The sequence below is a fragment of the Bombus impatiens genome, unplaced genomic scaffold (genome assembly GCF_000188095.3).
Source record: "Bombus impatiens unplaced genomic scaffold, BIMP_2.2 scf_0637, whole genome shotgun sequence".
NCBI lineage: Eukaryota > Metazoa > Arthropoda > Insecta > Hymenoptera > Apidae > Bombus > Bombus impatiens.
This window is the reverse complement of record NT_177056.1, coordinates 626,801-652,541: the sequence shown is the minus strand read 5'-3', so window position 1 is coordinate 652,541 and position 25,741 is coordinate 626,801. Positions and strand designations below refer to the sequence as shown.

The window sequence follows — 25,741 nt, the reverse complement described above, 5'->3', positions numbered from 1 at the left end:
GGGGGGGGGGGGGGGGGGGGGGGGAAGAAGCGACGGTTTGCTTCTGCCGAGGAAGCTTCAAAGAAACGCGCACTTCTCGCCGCTTAAAAAGATGCAGATGGTTTAATTATACTGAATGTCGATAATAAAGTCGCCAGCTGCGAGCTGGAAAGGCTCAATTAAACTTGTACCTTAATTTCTGGACGGAGGTCGATGGAGGGTGGAGATAAGAAGAAAATCGTGGCCACTGAAAGAAATGTAAAATAGCTGGAGGGAGAGAGAGGGAGAGAGAGGGAAAGAGAAAAAAAGAGGAACGGAGGAAAATGGAAGAAGCGGGGGAAAGGGAGACGAGTTAGCGAAACGCGCGGCGAAGGTGCTAAATAAACAAAAGGGAAGGGTGGAATTTTAAATGAGGCAGAATTAGAGAGATGCAGTTGATTGATAGAGAAAAAAAGGGAAAGAAGTGTTTCGATTTGAAGAACGAAATTGCGAAAGGCATATTGAATAGAATTCGGATGAGATTTTAATCGAGCGAATTAAAAAATTACAAACGTTTAAAGGTGGAGTGGGCGCAAATTTAAATTTCTAAATTTCGTTCCATGTTCGTCTAAATTTAATTTTCATTAATTTAATATTCATTAGATGAAGATGTTAGCGGTCAGAGGATGTTTATGCGCAATTCTGATTGCCACGAATTTCATTGGAAACGTCCAAATCTTAGCAAAAAGAATTTTTCAAATAAGCGAAACCAATTGTCCAACAAAATTTACGATTTTATTCGACGCACAAAGGTATTCGCGAACCGTTGCATCGAAATACGAATCGCGATATTCATGGGTGAATCGAGCGATTCTGCGAGGTTGGCGATCGTTTTCAGAGATTGCAGCCACCAAAACAACCGTTCTGAATGCAAGTTTAACGTATTATTGTTGCCCGACACAATAGACGCGTCCGTTGTTTCCGAGTCGCTCTTGTAAATCGTGCTTAATGATAGATGAACGCGGATGCGCTGGTGCCTGAAGGAATTGCCCCGGAGTTTCGGCCAATTTATAATTCCGAAACTTTTAACCCAGTTTTTGCTTGCAACTTCCTGAAAATTTCCCATTTGTACATTGTGTTTTTACAACGGACGTGTCCTCGTGTTTTCCGAACCGTGACAGCCTTTTTAAACGAGAATGCAATTTATTTGAATTCGATTTCGCTTGGTAAATCGTTATTAAAGAATGTAATTAGTGGAAGAATAATTTATGCACGTATGTATAGTAAGTGAAAGAACTGCGAGAGCTTAACGAAGGTATAACGATCCAGATTCGATCTTGCAGCTTCACGGAAAAAATTAGAAACTTCCATTTCTACGAAATTCAATTAAAACTAGCTATCGTCAAAAGGAAAATTTAAACGATACACGTTACTTCGAAGAAACGTGAAAAATTCCAAGGAATTCTCGGAAGCGAGGGTATAAAAGAATAGTTTTCAATCTTAGAGTAAAATACATTTCACGGAAAAATTAATCAAATTTCCATTTTCACAAAATTCAATTAAAACTACCTGTCATGAAAACGTAAATGGAAAGCAAAAGAAAAATTCATATAATATAACCTAGTTTACCTCACAATGAAAAGTTTAAATGGAAGATCGACGGAATCATGGAATGATAGAAACACATCATTTTTTGATATTTTAATACGCCAGACTCGGGAAGGAAGAGAGAAACGAGCGCGTGAGTTATAAGTCGAAATAATCCAAGAACTTTCGACGAGCAATCTTGCCTCGGCGGAGACCGTTACTTTGACTATGCACTCGAATGGAGCAGCTTTCAACAGGCGAAATAACTACTCTAAAGGGTAGTTTCCAACCCCTTCTGATGGCTCGTCCCTCAACTAACCGTAAGTGCTCGGACTGAGAACATTACCATAACATACCACGCTACTTGTTGCAACTGATATAGTCCGAGCCTTTTACTTCTGCACTCGGATCCAAAGAGTATAGCGCGATTGAAAGCTTTTATATCCTCGTTCGACCGCGGATAACGAGGGTCGAGGGTTCCTTATATATGCATCAGGCTTTCTTATAGGTTGGAGTAAAGTAAATATACCGAAATAGCACCTTTTCCAATTTCTCTGTTATTTCAGAAGAAATTATTTACATTCCGTGTTACCAATATTATTGATATCGCAAAATGCCAACACACAGAGTAATAAACTTTCTCCTCTTTACATTTTATTTTTTGGAAAACCGTTCTGTTTATTTTTGAACGAAAAATTAGTCGAAAAAATTTCGACTATTTTTCAGGAAACATCGTCCAATTTTTTTTTTTCATTCGAAAAATGAAATCCATATTGCTTTGTGCGCTGTAAATAAAAATGTATCTCTCTGTCCAAATAAAAATTTCCTTTTCTAAACAAAAATTAAATGTCTAAAAACATTACTGATTGGATAAAAGAGGATCGACATAAATCAAGTCAACGGTAAATAGCAGTCATAGTATGCGATGCAAGAATGCACGTAAGACTCTATAAACCTGGAACAAGTCTCCAGAATATTAATCAGAATCCAAAGATTCGAAATAAATCTCTTTCGATTCTTTCTGTTTCCTCGCAATCTTTCCGGAATTGTCAGAGTAGATAACATACGATTGCACAGCATCTCCGCATTTCTCAAATTTGATGTTTATTCGCGTCCGGAACCGGCCAATTCTCGTATTTCCTCACGGTGCAGCCCGGTTTCTTACGCTTTTCCATATCTCAACGTTTCCAGGGTATCCACTATTTCCAGTTGTGTTCCTATATTTCACAAATCCTCGATTTCTCTTCGTTTCCTATCCAACATGCCGCTGCACTGTCTTATACACGCTGTAAATCCCTTGGATCTTTATTACAGTTGTGCTCCCGTATTTTTGTCATTTTCGTTGAAGCATTCTCGGATTTTTATTTGATCCTTTGGTTGGTTTACAGCGAACGATGTTGCATCGACGGTCCTTCTTCAACTGCTTTAGGAATCGTGGAGATTACGATGTACAATGACTCGCCAAACTATTCACTTCCCATATTTGCTGCCCATAGGAAATTTATCTTCACATCGTACGTGTCGCATACAACGTTTTACAATTTCGTTAGCACTGCAACGAGTCATGATCGTATTGGTCAACTTCCGACACAATGTGTAAGTGTATTGTACATGCGAAAAGAAAAGTAACTACGAAGAACAAAAGTCGAATCTAATTAATAATTCCACTCGTCGCACCAGTCCCTTTCACAGCGAAAAGCCCGAACGCGTTCCAACATCGACCCTTCGAAGCACGAAAAGAAACAAAGAGCACGGAAAGGAATTCGCAAATTCACCCGGTGATACATTATTCCCCGAGTTAACAAAGATAAACGACGAAGAAAGGCGAACGTGAAAGACGAAGTGATAGGGAGAAGCGGCTCGTCGAGTGACCTCATGATCCACATTCGCGGAAAACGTTTCGACGTAGCGAAGAGCAACCCCACAGCTCGTCGTCCGGTTAAATATGCATCGATGGAGAGCACGCCGCGGGATGTGGTTCTTTCGAGAACGGTAACGGACCAAATAATAGAAGCCGCGACGATAAATAACAATGCTGGTGGCGTTCTATCAGTTGCTCGACTTTTCAACCCTCCAAGGCTATTGCATTTTTTTGAAAACAAAACAGAGGTTAATTCCATAACTGGACGATCGCCGGAGTTTCGCAATTTTTTGAAAAGATCGGTTCGTTTGAAACATTTTCGCTGCATCGATGTTTGATTGCTAAAATTAATAGCACATACCGATGTAAAACATCGCGCGCCACAGTATTGGCGTGATTTCCTTTCGTGAGAATATTTAAGGGTTAACGGGGGTTGAAAGAACGTAATAAATATAAAGCCTCATAGCTGGCGTTCTACAACTAACCACTGACCACTAAGACAACGAAGAACGTTTATGTATAAAATTCTTCAAGTCTTAAGCCATTTAGTTTTACGCTGGAAATAGCGTTAATGGTGCGTTGCATAATTGGTGCTTCGTAATCGTTAATTTCGTGTATCGGAGGTAATTCTGGACGCTGAAGTTGTGAAGTTGAAATTGAAGTTTGTTGGAAATTTTGGATAGCGTGTCTCGTGTTTCGAGTAGAATTTGTGGAATATTGGGGATGAGTTGGTATTATAAGTTAAAGGATTAATCCTACTATGGAGTTAATTCTACAACGAGGTTAATTCCGCAACCTTTTACTTTCAAGGGAATGGAATTTTCTAAAAACGTAGAATTCCGCTAGAACCTACTTTCCAAGACTCAAGACCAAGGCTCGATCCCACTCTATAAACCAACAATTTCTGATTAAAAGGAGAAACAAATTCGCTTCGATCGATCTGGAAAAACAAAAACGAACCGAGAAATGCCAAGCGTCGGAACAGTTTCAAATATCCTCCGTTCAATTTCCCGGTGTACGATTTCGTGCGAGGCTTTCCCGTTTATTCGTCGAATCCGAAATATTTAAACGGTTGTTTCCGCCGGCGGAGAAATGGCGAACGGCGTACGCGCCGCGAAAAGAAAATGAAGGAATTAAGAATTAACACGATGGAAAGACGGTACAGCGGAGAAAGTCTGTAGGAAATTGCCAGTCTGTTCTACCCGCCTCGAGGAACCTGCGATTTGTTTGCGAAACGAGCGAGCATCCTGAGCCCGCCAACCCTCTCTCTGTTATCCTGAACGAAGCATAGGGTGCTCTCCGAGTTGGTGCCACCGAATCGACGAAGGATGGTTGTTGGAAGTTTCGATGAGGGTGGGAGGGGAGGGGGCGCCCTGATGAAAAATTCGTACGCTACCTCAGGAATTTGTTTTGGCAAGCTTGTCTTAGGATCCTAATATCCGATTCAGGATCATTTGTCTAGGAATGAAAGTAGAGGCAGGGGCCAGTAAAAGTGAATTGATCCGAGAAGTGAATTTTTACTTGTATCGTATAACATGTTTTAGAGACGAAGATTTGATTAAGAAAGGCTGTGAAGGCTTCGAGGGGCGAAGAGTGGATTTTTCTTGGATCGTGTAGGGTGAGTTATATTCCAGAGAATGACGATGTGAAACGTGAATCGAGAGATTCCGAAGATTTGTGATTTTGATCACAACGCTATCGTTCTCTTAAAATCCAGATTTACTCCGTAAAACCAACAGAAGAATCGGAAGAATCGCGAATTGAGAATTTCTAGAATTCTAATACAGGCAAAAGGTGAAAAAGCCCGTAAAGTAATTTCCGAGCACCCTTCAAGCTAAAACCGAGCCCCGCCAACTAGAGTTTAGTGGAAATACTCACCATACAACTTCATCTCCATAAATCTGGCAAAAATATCACGGAGGAAACAGGAAGAACAAGGAAGGTGGCGGTATTTCGTCAGAAAAAGAAGCCTGCCTGTCCAACTTTGCATTTCGCTTAGCACTCTGATCGCGGAAATAGCATCGGGGACGTAAAAGAGAGCGAGAGGCCCCGTGCAGTTAGGCAGAAAGAGAAAAACGAGCTGGGCGGAAACAGGCCGAGAAGACTGATTATTCTGGCTGCAGAAGAGTTCGTCTGGCTGCCTAGCCACTCCATCATTTTGACGGCCGCGGATCCCTCCCGTAATATTGTCCAATGAACGCGCTCCTTTATCCTCAACGAATGAGGTAGCAGCATTAAAAGCGAAAACCAGGGAAAGGGACGGTTGACTGCCGAAAAACAAGCTAGCGATGGAATCCAGGAATCCTTTGGTGGCCTCGCAGAGAGAAAAAAGCCGCAAGTCGATGGAATTGCACGTGATCGAAGTCGATGATCCGACAATCGACCTCTTAAGGATACGAATCTTGGGCTTCGAACGTTCGCTATGAAGCCTCGATGATGCTTTGTTCCTTGCGAGCTTAAGGTGTCTTTCCTCACATCTTTATTTTTCCTTTCTTAGTTAGTTTAGTTGATAGTAACGTAGTTAGCTTCTTTCGCCTTTATTTTAAATGCAAACGAACGTTCGTGTTTCTCCGAAGTCAAAGTTATATCGTAGATACAGTTAACGTTACTTAAATGTAGCAATAAGTATAGATATACTTCCAAGTGGCAATTATACGAAGAATATTTGCCAATTTCATTCTAACGCCATATTAGATATGATCGCTATCGCTAATCCAACACCAGCGTAAAGAATCCATCTCGCGTCCACTTCCATCCATGTAGATATAGGAACTTGATAAATATAAAATCCATAACCTTAACTCCCGACACAAAAATCGATCAAATAGACGTGCGACGGCTGAATCGAATATGGCCGTCGGAATTCTTTAATTGGGCACGCAATCACGATTCCATTTAGGCGAGCGGCGTTTAGCTTCTCGTTTCAGGATTTTAATCGCACGAGCAGCAAGCGATGTGCATCATCATTCCTCGCGTTTCAGGTTGACTACGTGAGAAATCCAAACACCAGGCCCCGTTCTTTCAGCCAGTCGGGTTCCATTTTCCGGCCGCAACTCGTTCGCGTTATCCATTTTACTCATATTTCATCCCCCGGCAACGTCGAAATGGGGCGAAAAAAAAAAAAAATATCAAACGAGTATCTCGCCTCGTGTTGCCAGTCCTTTCACCCCGGCGACAGCTCTCGTCTTTTCACGAGATCGCAAGAATCACTTTCTTTTTATCACCTTTTACTCTGTATAATACTTTATACGCTATACTAGTACCGATTATAAATTGTTACTTAGCAGATACTTTATATCGGTACATTGATTATATTATAGTTCTCGGGAAGTTGCTACTGAAGAAATTTGTCGCGGGGAATTAAGATGGAGAGATATGTAAATTGTTTTTTTAAACTTCGACGATGATTCAGTAACGATAGTGATACGGTAATATGTATAGCGATGATATTTCCAATATATTCGTGTAATACAAATTTTTGATGTATTTTAAAAACCCTATGCTATTTGATTGTTTGATCTAATTACTGATATTTTGTTAAATATTTGGATCAGTTACGGCTATACATTTGCTTCATACATTACTATTTGCTTGGTTGGGCTGTTTATTATTATACAAATATCAAGCATCATCTACTGTACATTATTTAATTACCTTTTCCCAACCCACATAAAACAGTCGGTCTTCCAACTGGCAGAACAGCCATGGTGAACAGCCGTCATTTTCCATAAACACGATATCTGCACGCGTATTTCACCGATCGATACGTCGGATACAAGTTTGCCACATTGTTACTGCGAATTCCGTCTGAAATGCCAAGGAGCCACGTGGAAACGGCGAGGAAGGGGTTGGAGGGTGGTTATGCTGCCAAGATGGCGTAATATTTTTAATGGAGGGTGTCTTGGGTGATCTACGACGCGCTGCATTGTCTCTGCGAGACACCTCGCGCATTCTTCTCACCCTCTACCTTTTCTCCCGCCCTTTTCCACCGCCAGCCGCTCCTTTTACTATTTCTGGATGTATTTTCTAGAAATCTTTCGGGATCTTGGAATTTTTGGACGTTCCTAGTAGTAGTTGCAATATTTGACAATGTTTTGTGAAAGTTGCGACTTTCGACATTCCTCGAATGGTCGATGAAAATTGTGACTGCTTGGAATTTTTAGTCGCGTTCAATTTCAAAGAGTTTGCAGTTTTTGATATTTCACGGAGGTTGAAGGATACCTTTAAAACGTCGTAAAAGTAAGCTGGCGTAGAAAATGTAATTTAACTAGTATGCTCAACTAGTATCATTAGGCCACAGTTGACTACAATGAAGCAGATGAGTTTCTGTTGGGTTGCTCAACTCTTTCGTATTCTATATTTCACGAGATTTTATTTGCCACTATTGTCATATTTCTTATTAATAGGAATAAAAATGTTTTTATAAACCTAAGCCAGCAGCGAGAATATTTATCGCTATTTTGTGACGTGGTATTATACGGTTTAAGACGTCCGTTGCAAGTTTTCCTCGCAAACCGGCAAGTGTTAAAGGCTAACGTTGTCGTCAACGCGTACACAGGCATGGCACTGACGTAAGTTAGGCATTGTTTTCAACGTCAACAAGGAAACGGCTTGCTCGCGTGTTCATGCACTGAATAATTGATACCAGACTATAAACTGTTCTGTCATTCTGTACGGTATCTTAGAACGTGCTGAATTTTGCCTTCGACTAAATTTTTATCCTCTATGCTCGCACTACGAAGCCAAAAATACCGTTGCTTATCTTCTTCGAACTTTCATCGGCTGATCAATTCCAAATAAAGTCATTAAAATATTCTCTTTTCGTCATAAACATCGCTAAATCCAGTCGTCAGTTTCAGGTTTCTCCTTTACGCATCGAATTTCCTTCTCGACGCCGTCAGTTCGGAAACTTTCGCGTCCATTTTCGCTTGTGGTTAAAAGGAATAAGAGGGAGAGAGAGAGAGAGAGAAGAGGTCAGAGGAACCGCGGCCGGTGTAAGGTAGAATTATGTCACGGCTTTACGCGGGACACTTTTTACGGGGCTTCGTAAAGGCCGGCGAAACTTTCCTTCTCGCTAAAACCATTAGCCAGACCCGTATATTCTCGTCACAAAGGCGAGCCGGTCCTCCGCCTCTCTCAGGCTATTGGAAACAGGTGTCTAAGCCGTGTCGCGAGGAAAGAATCGCCCGTGTCGTGTGGCGATGCGTCAACCGAGTGTCATTCTTTGTGCACAGCCTCGCTAGGATCTTGATTAAAACGAGGAAACGCGAGCAGTCTGTGGTGTCAGTTTAATTATGGCAGAGGCGAGGTGGAAATATTTATAAATAGCGCGTACTTATGCTTATTTAATGGTTATAAATAAGGGGAGACTAGTATTCAGTAGTTACTGTTTACTTCACTATTTAATACTTAGCATCTACTACCTGCTAGGCATTTAGTGCTTAGTAGTTAGAACATGGTACTAATATTACGTTAACGAACTTACGCGAAATAAGCGAACTGTTACGACATGGCAGTATCTTCCCATAAAAGAGACCAGCTAAATCTGTCGATACTATATAACGAAACAAACTAAAAAAGATGCGCGTAAAATCTCACGAAATTTTCTGTATACCCACTCTGAATTTCGCTTGCGAATCTTTCAAACTATAATTCCATTTATGAACATTTATATCAAGGCGATGCCAATACAACATATGTAATAACGTCGGAGGATCGGATCGATGCAACTTGAAGATATCCTGATCGCTGATAACTTATTAATTCATTTTCTACCTGAAGAAAGTGAGACGGAGCCTGTAAATTAATTACTATAGAATACAAGGATGTTTTGTCGCACGGTGTCTTTATTAAACGAGTTCAGAGGCGAGCTTCACTCGCGCCTCTTTTACTTAACCGACATATTAGCCCCAGGGGCGGTCGATGTATTAACCGTGCCCCACGTAATTCTTTCCTCTAGCACCAACCAACGAAATCCCCTCGTTTCACGCTTTTGTTTATGCAATAAGGGGCCACGAGACTCGATATTGTAGAGATTACACGTTTCACTCGCCCGTGGAGACTTAACAGGGAATTTGTGGTGTTGCTCGCTGAAATATGCACAGGATGTACTAAAACTATGTGCTTTTTTAAAGCCACTCTTAAGTCTTGTATGTACTTGTAATTATATGACGAAGCTTGTAATACTTACATTCCAACTGTTTCACTATACTGGAATATGTATAGTAAGCAAATTTTAAGGAAAAAATTTTTTTTTAAGAAGACAATGGTATAAAAATGGTAGAAACGTAGAAACTAAATTGCATTCTGTTAAAAATAAGCAATAGAGTGTCCACATACTTTCGAACGCGCCAGTGTAGGGAAGCCAATCGCAGTTTCCTATTTACAATACATGTACGAAACAAATACCTGCTTTCTAAAAATCACGGGCCACCGGAAATTCAGAATGAAATACCGCCGATGGTCCGGCATTCCGGCGAGTTCCTTGCACACGCCTTGGACAAGTCCGTTGCTTTATTCTTCCGATGCACTTTATGTGGCTAAAATACTTCGCATTCGTGGAAATTTCCGCTCGAACGACACCGGGAAAAGTGGTTTCCAGAAATTCTCCGGCGTCTGTCCACGCGTGACTGCGTTTAATTTCGAGCTTCGTTCGGGGAAAAAACGACCACCTGATCGAACCTCCGACTGCATCATAGAGAATCGAACGTAGAGAAACCGTGGGAATTTCCTTCAATTGTTTTCGACCAACGAATTCCACGATTCTACGAAAAAGTGTATTATATTTCACGCATGGAGTAATTTTCGAAATGATTTATTCTAAAGTCGAACGTCGACTTCGTTCTTGAAGATTCCCGAGAACGTAGTATAGAATAAATATCGTATAAATTACGCTGTTTCGCATGATCTCAAAATTGTTATTAATTTACTAATATCGTTCACTATACGAAAGGAGCGTGGCCCTTGAATCAGGACTACACGTAGAAGAGCATCATCTCGACTACTGACAGCTTAAAGCGAATATCAAACTTCGACAAAGTGAAATTTCATGTATACCAACCCAATAACGAACAACCCTCCAAAATACATCCTAATTTTCACCTGAATCTGACGAAATTCGCAAAAATCGCTACCTGTGATCTTCCTGTAGCTTCAAGAATTTTCTGTTTCGACGAAGACAGATGCAAATCGAGTTCCGTAAAGGGTCGGATGAAGAAGGTCTGATTTTCTTCTCGCGCAGCCGCCCCCGTAAAGGGTCGAATGATTTCTCGCTGAGCATCCTCGTGACAAACGACGTCGAGGAAAGCAATCGCCGTGAAAGCCTCGCTTGCATGCACGTGCGGTTCTTGATGTTGGCCAGCTTGTACAACATCGCTTGACCAGCGTGTTTCATGGCCCTCGTGAAAGGAAACGTTCCAGAAGCTCTGACGCTCTGCCGATCGTTGTGGGTTCGTAAGAATTTTATAAAGACACGTAGACAGGACGTAATTGGGGTTACAAGGATGTATAATCCACCAATTGGATTATACAGGATATTCTGTTTTGTGATCATTATCAGACTCTGAGAATATGAAATGCGTAATTTGATTTGCATAGCAAAAATTACAAAAGATTTGTTTCTTCGTCTGGTTTTTCTAGATCGATGGAGAGTTAGAGAAGCAAAAATTGTCGAAGAATTAACAATTTCTAACATTTTACGTAATTTGTGTTCATCGATGATCATTCACTTCGTAGAAAACGAAATTAAATTCTCACGCAAAGACACCTTGTCAGGAAAGCAGGAAAAACATGTAACAAGTCGATAGAATCGGAAAATATTCCAATACTAGTTTTCGATGTCCACAAAAAGAAACAAAAAAAAAAAAAAGAGGGAAAAGCAACGCATAAGTTGTTCGCCCTAGAAACTTCGCCCATAACCTACTTCCACGCGATTTATGATTCAACGATGCCTGAAACTTATCATCTCCTCAACAAGACTATAAATCTATAGGAGAATGTAGGTGGGTACTTTTGAAAAATCGAAAAGTTGTCATTCGATGGGAAATTTCAGGGTTGATCTATCTGGTCGATCGATCGAGCCACGATCGAAAACAGTTATTATTAATAAGCAGCCAGGATAAATTGTGGCATAGGGGATGTCCCGAGTTTCTCGATGACACGCAGTCCCCAGGCGAAGTTGCCGGGAGTTGTCAAACTGTTCTTTCCTCCCCAATGATCCGGCAACTTGCTGGAAACGGACACCGACTTCCCGTGGGGAATGGCAGGTTTAGCGATCAGCTGAGTAGACAAGTGACAAATAAGGATAATGGCTCTTGTTTATGCAGGTACGGGTACACTGACTCACCCAAGTGTCTGGGCACTTGCTAGTACTTTCCACATACATATATTAAATGAATAAGAAATGATACCAGCTACAAATCTTAAATATTCCTTTCTTACGCCTTCTTTCCTCAATAGTTAGGTATATCGTAGTTTCCAATACTAAATACCGATATTTAGTATCACATGCTAAATATACAGTAATTTCATATTAGGTAATCAATTTTTCGTGCTACATACAACTAGAAAAAAACCAGATAAATTAAAATATAGAGTTTCAAATTTTAATAGTTTCCACGTTAAAAAAAAGTTACTTGATCCAAGAAATTATTTCATAGCGATAATTATACAATGATATTCCTGAAGTTTTTTTATGCAGAAAGCTCTCGACTAACTCACTAACATGATAAAAAAAAGTTTGTAATGTTCTGCAACTATTTTATTAAATTTGCCAGATATTCATCATGAGATTTATTTTCAAATTTCCCAAATTTCGAATTTTCTCTCAGTTATAAATATTTATATCAGGGTTTATTCAATGTATCTTCGTAAACCAGCATATTCTTTTTCCGTCCTAAGATGTATTAAAACTATTCTTGATTAAAAAAGAAAAACGGAGGACAGAGAAGGGAGAAAAGAGGAAAGCTCGTATTTCCGCGCCCGTACGGCGGCGAAGAAAACTTTCGTAATTAATAAGTAATTTCCTCGCTTTATGGCGGAGAGAAAACTGTCATAAAAAGTTGGCCCGCTCGTTTCTTTCTCCCCGTGGCAAAAACAATAGAAATAAATATCGAGGATATCGGCGCCGTATTTCATCGCCAACTAATTCCCCGCGATCCTCCCTGCCAGATACGCTTCTCCAAACGTGTGAATGCTATCGATTACCGGGCACGTAATTAATTTCGTTTCCTAGATTGCGATTTTTCTGTTTGAAAGTTAAGGCATTGAAAAACAGTTGAAAGTCACGTTTGCGGTATATACAGAGTGTCGTATAATTGCTGATATAGCCAATGAAAATTTTAGGTGAAAAAGCGAATAAAAGATTTAGACGAATATTTGCCCATTTTGAAAGTTCGTTTCTGAGAAAAAATCAGTGAAAAATTTAATCAGTGTATTTAACTGCTTTTTCAGAACAAATTTCAATAATTATTTATATGTATTTATTACATTCGATAATTACTGGGCAAAATTAATACAATCGAAACGAAATGTAAAACATTTATAATTGTTTAATTAGTAATTTTATTAATCCCGAGTCAAAGAAAAACAAAAATGGCAATTAAAATACGAGAATACAAACTCTTTCTGGTACAAGCAATTTAGTCCACTTTAAACATTATAAAAATAACATCGATTAAAAATAAATACTGTTTTATTGATCGACGAAATATTTGTGAGTTAACGTTCAACAAACAAACGCAAACGAGACTTCATCGATATCCACCGAAAACCAGCTAATTTATTCGAATTTTGAACCTTCGTCCTATTTAAGCCCGCGTTTGACAAATGATACGCTTATACTACTTGATTAATGCTTCCTTCATTCAAACCAATTGAAAGGCTTGTAACAAAATCAATTCGTATAAAATTCTTCGATTTTCTTTCGCGCAACGGTGCATTTTAATAGGTTCGAGTGAAATTCACAAAATGATGGAGCACGAAATGACGGAAAGTAAACGATTTATACTACTGAAAAATTGCAAGTTCCACGTTCTACGCTTATTATATTTTTCTGCAAAAAGATAAAAATCGGCAAGAGTTATTTTCGTCACGAACCGAACCCTTTAAATATTTATCAATCTCCAAATATGAAACCACAGGTGACTGATTTTCAAAAATGACACGATACGATTGTCCACCGTCGGAAAAATCGTTGGAAAATCGGAAAGTTTCGGTACGAACGAAACAAACCGATGCGAAACAATGGAGGAGGCGAGGCTTTCGCATGTTGCAAGTGGATTTGTTTTCCATGGCACACGTGTGTACAGGAAAATCGAGCTCGTAGAGAAGTACAATTGACGCGGCTGACTGTTTGAACCGGCAAATTCAAGAGTAGCTGAAGTGGGGAATTTTATTACCGGTAACAAATCGAAAGAAAGAAACGAAAGGACAAAAGAACCGGAGAAAAACACCGGAGTTTGGTTTACATTCGACGAATAGCTCGCACAGCAGCTGACATATCGAGCATTTCCTTTTTTTTCCCGCGTCTTTTATATCTCGTTTCCGTTCTTTTAACGTAAAAGAGAGAACCGAAAGGTACTTTCAAAATTGATTCCGTTGGAAGGTTTCGATGGAAGTAATTATTTCGGAATTTCAGAGTTTCGTCGAAGATCGTTGTCAAGTCGAACGTCTGACAATTTATTCCGTTAAAAATTAATTTCTGTTAATTATCAAATTATTTCCCGAGTATCCAGGAATATCATCAAACCAACAAAATCTTTGAAAATAATCAGCAAAAATTTCTTCGCGTTTGATAGAAACCTTCCTAGTTGGAGTACAATACTAGATTATACCGAATAGCCAGGGATCCACGACCGCAATGTGTCCAGCAAAAGGATGACAGCGGCAGAGAGAAAGAGGGATACGTGCAAGAGACACGTAACACTTGCAAAGACAATGTCCGTTGGACTGAGAATAGAGCGGAAACAGAATCAACAAGATGGAGTCCGTTGCCCTAGGGATTGTTCATAAATTATGGACGCGTTAATTGTAATGGAGTTCCCAAACCGGACTGTTTATTGACTTCGCGCCGTTGATGAACCTTTGTACCATGTATTTTGCCGGGAATTTCGAATATCTTGCGACGATGTTTCACAAGTTTAATTTACGTCATATTTTGCGAATTAAAGAGAATTATTTCTAAGAATTAAAACACTGTCCTTCAGATTGAATTCGTTCGCCCAATATTCTTATGCGTTTTGTCGAGAATGTTGCGCATCTTGTACTGTTATTTTAGCAGTTTCATTTATATCATATTTTGCGGATCGAAGAACAAGTTAATATTTCAAGATTGCAAGTTTCTTCGGGGTTTCTTTGAAGATACTTCGCAGAAAGATACGCTTGTAGATACTTTCTTCGTCCATTACACACAACATGCAACCCCAATCACAGAGAACCGAAAGCCTATCTTTGGATCGAAATAGACGCTCATTGCGTCAAAGATTTGTAACATAGCTGAAAACCTGATCAAATAATGTTGCTACGTAGGAAAGGAAACTTTTCGAAAAAGGATTCGACGATTCTCGAGTCACAAGGTAATAGATAAGAAAGAAACGCGCACAGATGTTGCGTCTTATAGCATACGCGACATGCTCGCGCCTCGATTCTAGCCGCGATCTCTACTTGCTGATACCTAATGATGAAACTAAAAACACCGGAGCACCTCGGATAAAAAGGCTCTCGTATTCTTTGATACAGGTATGGCGACAATAGCTGGCGCGAACACGGTTCTCGCGCATAAGCATTTTTAATGCGCCGCTGTTTTGTACTTTAGATGCATTAAAAGTTTAAAAAACGGTCAATACCGGTTATTGTAAACGCTGTCCTCTGCTAAAAACGTATGTAACGCAAATGGTGTAAACGGCGAACGAAAGGACATGTTTCAGAATTACTATTATTACCACGATCGTTATTAAATTCGAAATGAATTTATTTGCGCAGAAAATGTGAGAACAGTGTACCTGCTTCGATTTTGATAATATTGAAATTGTTTGTGGGTGGAGTTCATGCTTCGATTATCGGTATCTTCGCTGCTGTATCTCCCCGGAAGCGCATAATCGAAGCTTTATGCGACAATGTCGGACCGGGATCTCCTCTCAAAGGCTGCGAACGCGTTTTCGAGATTCAAATTGCCCCTCCGTCTACCCCTACATCCCTCGAACGATATTACTCGACGAACGTGATTAATTAACGTGTCTCATTCGTACGGTGTAAAAGGTAAATTTTACGTGGTCGTGAGAACTACGACAGCAGTAAAAAAGAATTTATGGCGACTGGGAAATTGCTAGAATTTTATACGATAAATTTTGATCTCGATCGATTTTCCGATACTTCGCTTTGTTTTTCTCTCGTGTGTCGCTCTTTCAAGGAATATCATTTTTCTAATAAATGATAGAAATCTTTATTCCTATAGCAACATAGAGACAGTTTAGTTTGAGATTAGGTTTTAAATAAACTTTAATTTGGGGATGTAATTGGTTGATTTTTTAAATTATTTGCTAGTTAATTATTTACTAGCTTATTTTGCTTACATTAGAAATTGCTTATCTCGAACGTTAATGCAGTTCTATATAGTGTAGAATTCGTAAAAGAAAATTCTATAGCGAAGAGTCCAAGTACTCACCGCATTGTTGGTGTGCGTTTGATCGGTTTTGAGTTCTCTATGGTTGCTGAATTGAACGTAAACTGCCCTGCCACGGAGCTGAGCCATACACGAGGCATAGTAATTTACCATCGTCGCGGCAGCATTTTCATCCGCCATTTCCAGGAACGCCTGCAACAGAAAATCATCAGAATATGGTTAGAAAAATCTATTAAATCAGAAAATTTAACTAGGACGACCGCTTTTTTATAAATAAGTGATTTATTGTAATAATCTTTTGCCATCTCAAAACATCATTTTCCAAACATTCTATAACACATTCCAAAGAAGAATTGCAGTTTGCAAATCTGAGACATCTTGAGAATGCCAGAACAGAAATAAGAAAAGGAATTCCACTTTCGTGGACGATTTCAATATAGTCGAAGGTAAAATCGGGAAACGACGCGTTTTGAAATCCAAAAGAGAGGTTAGCTCGTCGCGCAATCCAAATATTAATGCAAAATTATCTCTGTAATTGAATTTCCGCGTATTCTCCGTCGATGTTACTTAATTTCCACTCGAAATTCCCTCCTGGTCGCGGAATACAACTTAAATATTTGCCAGAAACAATAAAAACTACTTTGCAAGGCAATGAAACGTCAACATTTCGATTGCATCGTCTTTCGAATGTGTTTTTAATACGATAATGGGGCAGGAACGACTTCGAGCCAACGACCATACTGTCCCGATGAAAATCTTAGCAAAATTGAGAAACAATAGCAAATTACCTTAGAATATTTTAATATCATATTATTTCTTCAATTTTACTAAAATTTCGGGAATTTAACGATTGTATGTTGAACTCTACCGACTTCGATGTAGATTATGTAAAAAATGCAAAAAGTTATACCATAATTTTAATCTAGCTTGAAATAGAAATTCTAAAAGTAAAATTTAATTGAAATTAAATGAAATGAATTTAGTTTTTAAGGCAAAATTTGTGATAATTTTGATGGTAAATGAATGTTGAAATTATAACGATGGATCAAAGGAAGAAATTCTGATATTGCACTGATAATTATGATACAATTAATAGAAGTGTAATGATTAATTGTAGAATGGATAGACTAATAATGGGAAATTTAATTGCAAGAGATGTTTATGCTAGGTAAATTGTTATTCATTCGAAATTCTATACCGCCTGTCCTGTGTATCATTTTGAATAGAATAATTAGATTCATTTATTTAGAGAAGGTTGAAATTTATTTAAACGTATAATTTTTCTATCTCTCGTCATATACGTCGGATACCAAAAATATTCATGTTGTATAAATAAGAATTTATTTATAATGCATATCTTAAATACCTCTTAATTGTAGAAATGGGACAGAGTTTCTTTTCCATCGTAAAAACGAAAGGAGTGGCAATGTCAGTAATATTTCAAGATCTGTATGGAATGCAAGTTGCAATATACCGCTTAAATAACGTGAACGGAAAAAAGTAGGCAGGTTGTAAATTCCCTTCATGGGGCAACTACCGAAGAAAGTATGTTTCTGAAAATGATAAATAATTAATTGCACTTCGTTGGCAGAAGTGCCTTAAGAGATATCGATTTCTCGTTAAAACGTCTCAAAGGACACTTTTTCATTCTTCTCTTCCCTCCACCTTTAAGCGTTCTATATTTTTTCCCTCGAAACGAGGCATTCTCCTTTGAGCTCGCTGGAAAATGGAGAACAAGGGATACTTTTTAGAAAGAAAGAAGAATAACAAAAAATTCGTGAAAAATTAATTTTTCCGTAGAACCTACCCAGAGAAGCTTCCAAGAAGATATAAATTCGTCCTACTTGCCACGGAATGTAAAAATTAATATGAGAATATTTATAAACAGAGAAAATAAATATAATAAAAATAATTCACGATTAAATCGACAGATTTATATATCGAAAGATTATTGGAATAATCTTTAAAGAATTCCGTATAAATATCATATAGAAATTACGTTAAATAGTAGACAAAAATTTTAAGATCGACACTGAAATTTCAACAGACAATTAATTTGAATGGCAAATAAAATTTAAATTAAATATTGGTTAAAATTAAGATCGAAATTTAAATAGAAAATTAGCCGAGTTTAAAAACAAAATTGAAAATTAAATTAAAATAAGATTACATAGAAACTGGTCCAAATTAACATTACGATAATCTTACTTAAATATTGATAGACTTTTAAAGAATTCGTAATACTCCTCAAAATATTCAGAAAACTCCTATTTTGCTCCTTTATTTATCTATATAAAAATATCTATATCCGAATATTCGAGTCATCTTTTCAAAAATGTTCTCACAAATCAACCTCCTCTATTAAAAAGCAAAAAGAAAATCATTCTACCTCTCCATGCAATAATAATTTCTTTCGCCGCCCTTAAAAGAAAAGAAATGGAAAAGGGAGGAAGAAGAGGAGAAAAATCTGTCGAACGATCCAGAGAGCAAATTCGAGATTCCAGGTCGATTCGCGGAGGGAAAAGGGAGAAACAGCTATGTGCTTGGAAGGCATTTTTACATTTGCCTCGGAGCACAGCCGCCGCCATAATGGAATATCTGAAGTTCAGCTCGGGTAAACACACTTGGGACACGAGGAAATTCAGCGGAAAAGAAGCAGGATGAAAAGGAAAACAGCCCGTTTTCTTTCCTTTTCTTTTTTTTTCTTTTTTTAGAAAAACGGCGCACACAACGAAAGCTTTCATTTCAATTACGCCATCCCATTAAAAACTATGTACAGCTTCGATTGTTAAGAGAGTATTTCTCTTCTTTCTCATTTTCTATTAATTCTTGCATTTCACTTGCTCCTTTTTGTTCGTTTGTGAATATTTAGAATTATTTTATTTATTTAATATGTTACTTTGTTTAACTAGAATCCAAAATATCTTTTTAACATAGTCCTGACATTCTGTTTTTGAGCACATAATAATACGAGATCGATTCGTAAATGTTATTCAGTTATAAACTTTAAATTACTAATTACAGGCTGTACATCTAATTTCGCACGCGAAGCAATTCCCTTTTTCCCTTCTTTCGTAATTCTTTGAAACTTTGAAATTTTATTTCGCTCTCGTTTTCCCTGTTTTCCTTTTTATTCCGTCCGTTCTCGGTTTCTCGACGTCTTTTTCTCCACATCCCTTATATTTTTCTTTCGTCGGGCTTTTGCTTCTCCTTGCTTCTCCTGTCAGTCTACTTTTAATGAATTTCTAGTCTGAAAACTATATTATAAAGACAAGAGTGAAACGCTTCCCGTTCCTGACGATTCTCTGAATTTTCATGTAATTCCTCGAAATAAATTCTTGTATCACTGACGCGACTATCTAAAAATGTATGTATTTAATACAAGAAAAGAAACGATACAAAACAAATATGAATTGTAAACGTAGTTCCGTCCGGCTTGAGTCGCGGAAAAAATTAAGAAATAAGATTTTCGAATGATCGAAAGAATGGCAGTCGCGTTTCACCGCGTTTACAAAGGGTGAACAGCTCCAAGAGGTTGAATACTTAAAGCGTACCAACCGGAATTTAATAAAGAGAATCCGCTGTTGAAGATCGACAACAGGAATGCGGGAATTATTTTATTATTACATTCTGTTGCGTTCTTGAAAAATATTCGTCGATTCGAAATGCGGTTCGTGAAAGAAGTCTCAGACATATGTATTGTTTATACCACCAAGTAGGAATAAGAAAAAAAACCAAAATCTCTCAAGGTCCGAAATGGTAAATCAGATCAATAAATGAAAATTGAGTCTCAAACATTTCTATCACAAGAAACATAATTTATGAGCGTTTGAATCGTTGAATCTGTTGAGAATCGTGGATCTTTGAAGCCGAAATAATGTTATAGGAACACTAAATTTATACTGAGGATTAATATTAAAATAATGATACATTTATTTCATGGACCGTAAACGGACTCTTAACGGATTGAACTGTTTGCATTCCTTTGTTTTCGAGACGCTTTGGGCACGCATACTTTCACACACTGATATTCACATACAAGTATCTCTATTACGCATTTAACCTAGTCCAGCACAGAAAATTATACATATCTCAACAGAATCAATCTTGAAAAAATTTTCCGATCCTATTCTGCTTTAAGAAAAAAATGTTCGATTGATACGAATATCTTTTGCCATTAACATTAATTGTACAATCCAATTTACCCAATTATTCGTCCCATATGCGGAGGAATTATTTTATACAAAAGAATTCACGCAACAAAAGCAGCTCGACCGAGCTATAGTAACGTGGAACAGCTTCGCTCGTTCGCTTTAATTCTAACGCGCGATTCCCATTAAACGAGTCGCAAAATCCGATCAAAGAAAGTCCCGGAAACTTCCAACAACTGAAATTAACGACATCGAACTATTAAATTTCTGCAAACTGTCGCTGCGACTACGTAAACAGGGAAATGAGGCGCGGCGGAGGAGCGAAGGTGTTTTAGAGAAACACGGAATTGCAACGGGACGACGATCACGCACAGGCCTCGGAAGGAAAACGAGACACTAGCATGATTGCTCTCTCTTCCATTGCAACTCGGATTTTCTCGAGAACCCGACGAAACGGCTCCGATTGTCTCGGTTAGGGTAATGCAAAATCTCGATCCTCATTTTGCATCAGAATTTTCTCATTTTGAATGGGAAATGTAAAAAACAAAGGAAAGAATTTTCCAGCCCCTGTTTAGAAAAGCTCCATCGGAAATAAAAGATTACCACCCCCGTTGGATCATTTTCTTATCTAAAAATAAAAACATTGCACTTTGTCATTCGAAAGGCAAATGTAAAAATCCAATGCCCTTTCAAACGTATCCGCATAATACCCCTGTTAACTAAAGACAAAAAAAAGGCAGAAATAGGAAAAAAAAGAAGGAGAATTGTGAAAAGTCATAGAAGGGGCTTCGTTAGAGAGATTTCCGGATGCGGGAAAAACGAGGGTAAATCGAGTTTTGCGGGACGAACGATCATTCATTCGCATTTCCATGGGGTTAGTCATCGCCCTGCGAGAAGTACGACGGGGGAATAATATCGTCGGCAGTACGAGAACACCGCCAGTCCTGAATTTAACCCCGTTAACTCCGTTTCGAGGCGCTAATGACGCATAGAGCCGCGCAATTGGGTTTTCGTTTGGAACGCGGGCCGAGCGCGCGGATTTCTCGCGAGGACTGGACACACGCTCGCGTGTCCTAATGTCGAACCGTGCTCGGCAATTGTTACACCCTTGATTGCCGTGAAAATGATCTATTCACCTGGAAATGAACGCGCAGTCGGCCTCGAAAGTTCCGGCGATTTGGTTGACACTTAACCTTGCTACGAATTTTTACGTTTCGATCTTGCTTGCCTTTTAGCGTGTAAAAAGAATTTCTAACGTTCTTGATTGTGGTCAAGTTTCACAACGGGTCAATGTTTAAATGGCGAAACCCGTTTTTGAGTAAAATTAAAGCTTAATTAAGCAAAAAGGCAAAAAATAGATAAGATACCAACCTAGCGAATGAATACCCAACGATAGCCAGCTTGCAACCGTCCCGAAATAACGACGTACTCGATTCAGAACAAAATTAACCCTTGATAAGATTCCTAATTTTCTATCCTTCGTGTATTTAAAAAAAGCTTACTAATAGCCCAAAAATAAAACGAGAGAATAAAATATATCTCATGAAGGTAACGTAAATAGACAATCAGAAGGGAAAGAATAAAAGAAATAAGAATTACCTAATTACCTAAAAGAATGGAAGCCTGTTGACGATGCAATGATAATGCAAAATACGAGAGAAATTGAAAGAAACACACGGTAGAGCCCATTGAACACGACAGAGGAAGAAAAGAAAAAATAAATATCGAATGGATGGAATCATCGTACACCGAAGGATACAAGAGATTAGAGGGAAGAAATCTAGGAAGGAAAGAAGAGTACTTAAATGTTAAAATTCCACTGAACGCAATAAAAACAATAGCTCGACTGAGGCTAGCTGAGAAAAAAACACTCTACCACAAAGAAAAGCATACGAGAAAACAACGTAGAAAGAGAATTATGCGCATTGCGCAACAGGTACAAAGAGGGGAATGTAAAGCACACGTTATTAGAATATCCCCTATACGAACAGTTATAGGCGGTGCATCCGAAGGAAAAAGTAACGATGAACGAATTGCTGATAGTGAAATTCGAGAACGGAGCACGAGAACTATTCTACGATGTTTAAAAGCAATAAAGTTAAGGGCATTTTTCAGTAATTTCGATAAAGAATTACATACATACGTACATACATACATATTTAAAAAAAAAGGCTCGATTAAAAATAAGAAAGAAACCAAAAGATTCTTGATACGTCGTCCGAATCTCGCAAATAAATAAATATAAATAAATATCCAACGTTAGCAAACCTGCAATTGCCCCAGCAGGGTGAACAACAGTTTCCCCGAAAATAAATAGAATGCAGCGAATTTCAAGGAAACTACCGTGAAAGGGTAATACGGAGACGAGGTTACGACAGTGGTCGCGTGTAAAGAGCCGTTTTCCCGATCTTAAGATCCCGTCCAGCCCAGACGAATCGTGATCCCTGGATTACCACGCGTAACCCATCCCCAATGGCGGCGGGGCAATCTTCTCTCGCCGCCTGTGTTCGCCCTATGTCGCCCATAAAGACGTTATTGGATCGAATTCCCGTGCCACGCCGTAAACAATCGCCTTGCTGGTGTGTTCTACACAGAATACAGCCTGTATGTCGTTCCGATGGACACGCGACACCGTCAATGGGGCGACTCGGCCATTCTTGGCGCTTGGATAGTGGACGCTGCGAGATTTCAGAATTCTTCCGGATTTCTAATAAAAATAATTGCGGGAACTACCGTAATTGGGTTTTAGAATTTTGTATAATGCTTAGAAAGTTTATTTGGAGCTTATTTGAAACGTTACTGCGATAGATTTAAGGGTTGTTTTAATACCGAAACTATTAAGATTGGCTTTCGCTATTTCGTATAACGTTTAGTTCATTTGCAACTTCTTTGAAACGTTACCGTACCAAATTGAAGGGTTCTTTTAATATTAAAATCAGATTTAAGGATTCTTTTTAAAATTTCGAAAACTCGTTGGCCCGCGTGTCTCATAACAGTGCCAATGAAATTTCGAAACGTTTTATGTAACACATACGACATGGACGCGAAAGTTTCCTACGATAAATATCCAAATACTTTCGTGAGCCAATGTACGCTTCGATACAAGAAAGTTCGATATAATTTTCGCCTGGAGGCGAAAGAAAATTCGCGAGAAAAATAGAAAAGTATAGTCTTGGGAATGTACAATCATCGGAAGAATGGGTGGCATGACGATAATCGTAGAGGCGTGGATATCCCTCGCGGTAACCAAGCCCATTACAAGGGTAGAGACCGCGTTTATGGCCTCGTAAATCAACTAGAGGGGGTGGCCATCGAGCGATTATTATTTTGTGGATACACCCGCCTCTCTGTCTCCCTCTCTTTCTTTGTACATACGCTACCCGTGAGAAGTTAGGAATCACCTGGTTTAAGAGCTACTGTGAACCGTTAATCATTGTGGTTTATGAATTTTCGAACCAACCCCTTAGTACAAAATGGAAATTGTCCAAGGGTTTCTTTTAACAGAAAATTATCAAATTGTCTCGTAGCGCCTATCCAGTACCATTATCTCTGAACAACTTTAAATAATTCAGCAGAAACATTTCGGTCTTTAGCCATTAATAAAAATTCTTACAACTAGTTTTTAGCTTTGTGAGATACCCACTTTTCTTGCTAAGCTCTGCGAAATCGTAGATTCGTGCTACTTCGATATCCATAATTTCAATTGGAAAATAAGTCTCCGAAAGAAACTGTTACACTTGCATTCAGAAATTTCTGTCCCTATTATTAATACTAACTTCGACTAAATGGCAAAATGTTTCATTCGCAATTACCAATTTAATACTCGAAGTAAACAACGCAAGAAACACTTCGCTCAGATTATCAATAATTTTCCATATCCGCGTCGTTTTACCAATTCTAAAAACGTTGAAAAATTCACACGCACCATAACGCTACGGAAAAATCGTACACGTAAAAATCATTTCAAACGAGACTCGACGTTTCCAGCAGATCTCTGATCCCTCCGAGTTCGTAGAATGGAAAAATGGAAGAATGGCAAATATAAGGACACGTGTAACACACCTACATGGTCTTATACACGTATACAAATGCGATGGAAGTTTCGCAGGACAGGTCGTCCCAAAGGATCAAGGAGAAAAGCCGCTTCTGTCCTCGAACGGAAACCAGCGGAAGAAGAAAGAGGGTCAAAAGAACAGGATCATCCTTCTCTTTTTCTCTCGTATTTCTCTGTTTTTCTTCCTGCCCATGGAGGAGAGAGTCTTCTTTTCTGGACGCTCGATCAAAATTTATTCACGCGCGGCAAAATTCTCCGCGGACTTCCGGCTCTCCCTCGGAAGCAGCGATATTTCTCGACACTGTCTCCCACCGTTCCTCCCGTGAAATATATTTTTTGATTCTTATATGGCGGGGCTGACGGTTTTATTACGATTGATCTTCTGCTTGGAGATTTTCTTTTACCTGTTCAGATGGATTTCTTTTAAACAATTTTTTCGTCATTTACGAAGTTCTAATCCTTAATCGTTCAATGACATAGAGACACTCGTTTTACGTTTCTTTCTCCGTGCATTTTCCATCTTCGCAGAAAATTTACAATAACAAAATAAAGATATCTAATTGTCTACAGCTTTAAACGATACCCTAATCTATCAACACGTACACAAATTTTAAATTCGAATCGCGTTAACAAGCACTGAATTCGTAATAATAATTGGCATACGTTAGCTAATCCGAAATAACTACTTTTTTAACAATCTTAATAAACAACCTAAACTAACGCTCCACTTTATAAATTCCATCGAAACCTATCAAAACAGCCCCTCTTTTATTTCAAATAAAAAGTCTTCGTCGCTTATCAAAAAAGCAGCAAATGTACCGTAAGAGTAATTACGAAACACCAAATTTCCAACGATCTTAAGCAACCACACCATAATTAGTCAACCCACTTCGCAAGCTCGGTCCAACCCAAGCCGAAGCTCTTCCAAATAAAAAGTATCGTCATCTTCAAACCCAAACCTGACCCCCTCCGCCCCGTTCGTATTTCCGCGATTGATGAAAACCGTAAGCGTCCGGGTGGCAAACTACCCCCACCATCCTCTCCACGAAGAGTAAGAAGCCGAGTTATTTCTGATTTAAATAAACTCGGAGGATCTCGTCTCGACGATTCGAACGAGGAGAGCCAAGGCTTGTTTGCTCGTCGACGGAGTCACAGGGGCTGATAGTGGGGGAGCCGGAGCATGAATGTAATTTATCCGGGCTATAAGGGATGCGAAACGACTACGTTTGAACTCCTCCATCCCCTTTACTGCCTCTTTCTTCCTCCATCTTTCCACCGTGCATCCCTCCAACTCCTTTTTTCTCCGTTTAAACGAGAAACGCTGCACACAGAGGGAAATATCAAGGGTTGGGCGGCCGTGGGGGTTGTTAAGGTAGAAGCTCCGGTGAATCAAAGAAATATTATATCATTAATACAGACCCCAGGGTGCAATGGCGCCGAGTGTCTGCGCCGAGTTTCTCTTACCCTCTCACCCTTCTCGGACCAACCCCCTTTCAACTCCCCACCAGAGG

At 39.0% G+C, this 25,741-nt stretch overlaps 1 protein-coding gene across 17 annotated transcripts in view; it reads right to left on the bottom strand.

Annotated features, from left to right (window-relative positions):
• LOC100745429 (polypyrimidine tract-binding protein 2) overlaps positions 1-25,741 on the bottom strand; it is a 423,740-nt gene that overhangs the window by 47,172 nt on the left and 350,827 nt on the right. For all 17 annotated transcript variants that reach the window (XM_033322433.1, XM_024369659.2, XM_033322434.1 and 14 more), the window contains one exon: positions 16,068-16,217. In XM_033322433.1, coding sequence (XP_033178324.1) covers positions 16,068-16,217 — 150 coding nt within the window. The remainder of the gene's footprint in view (positions 1-16,067; positions 16,218-25,741) is intronic.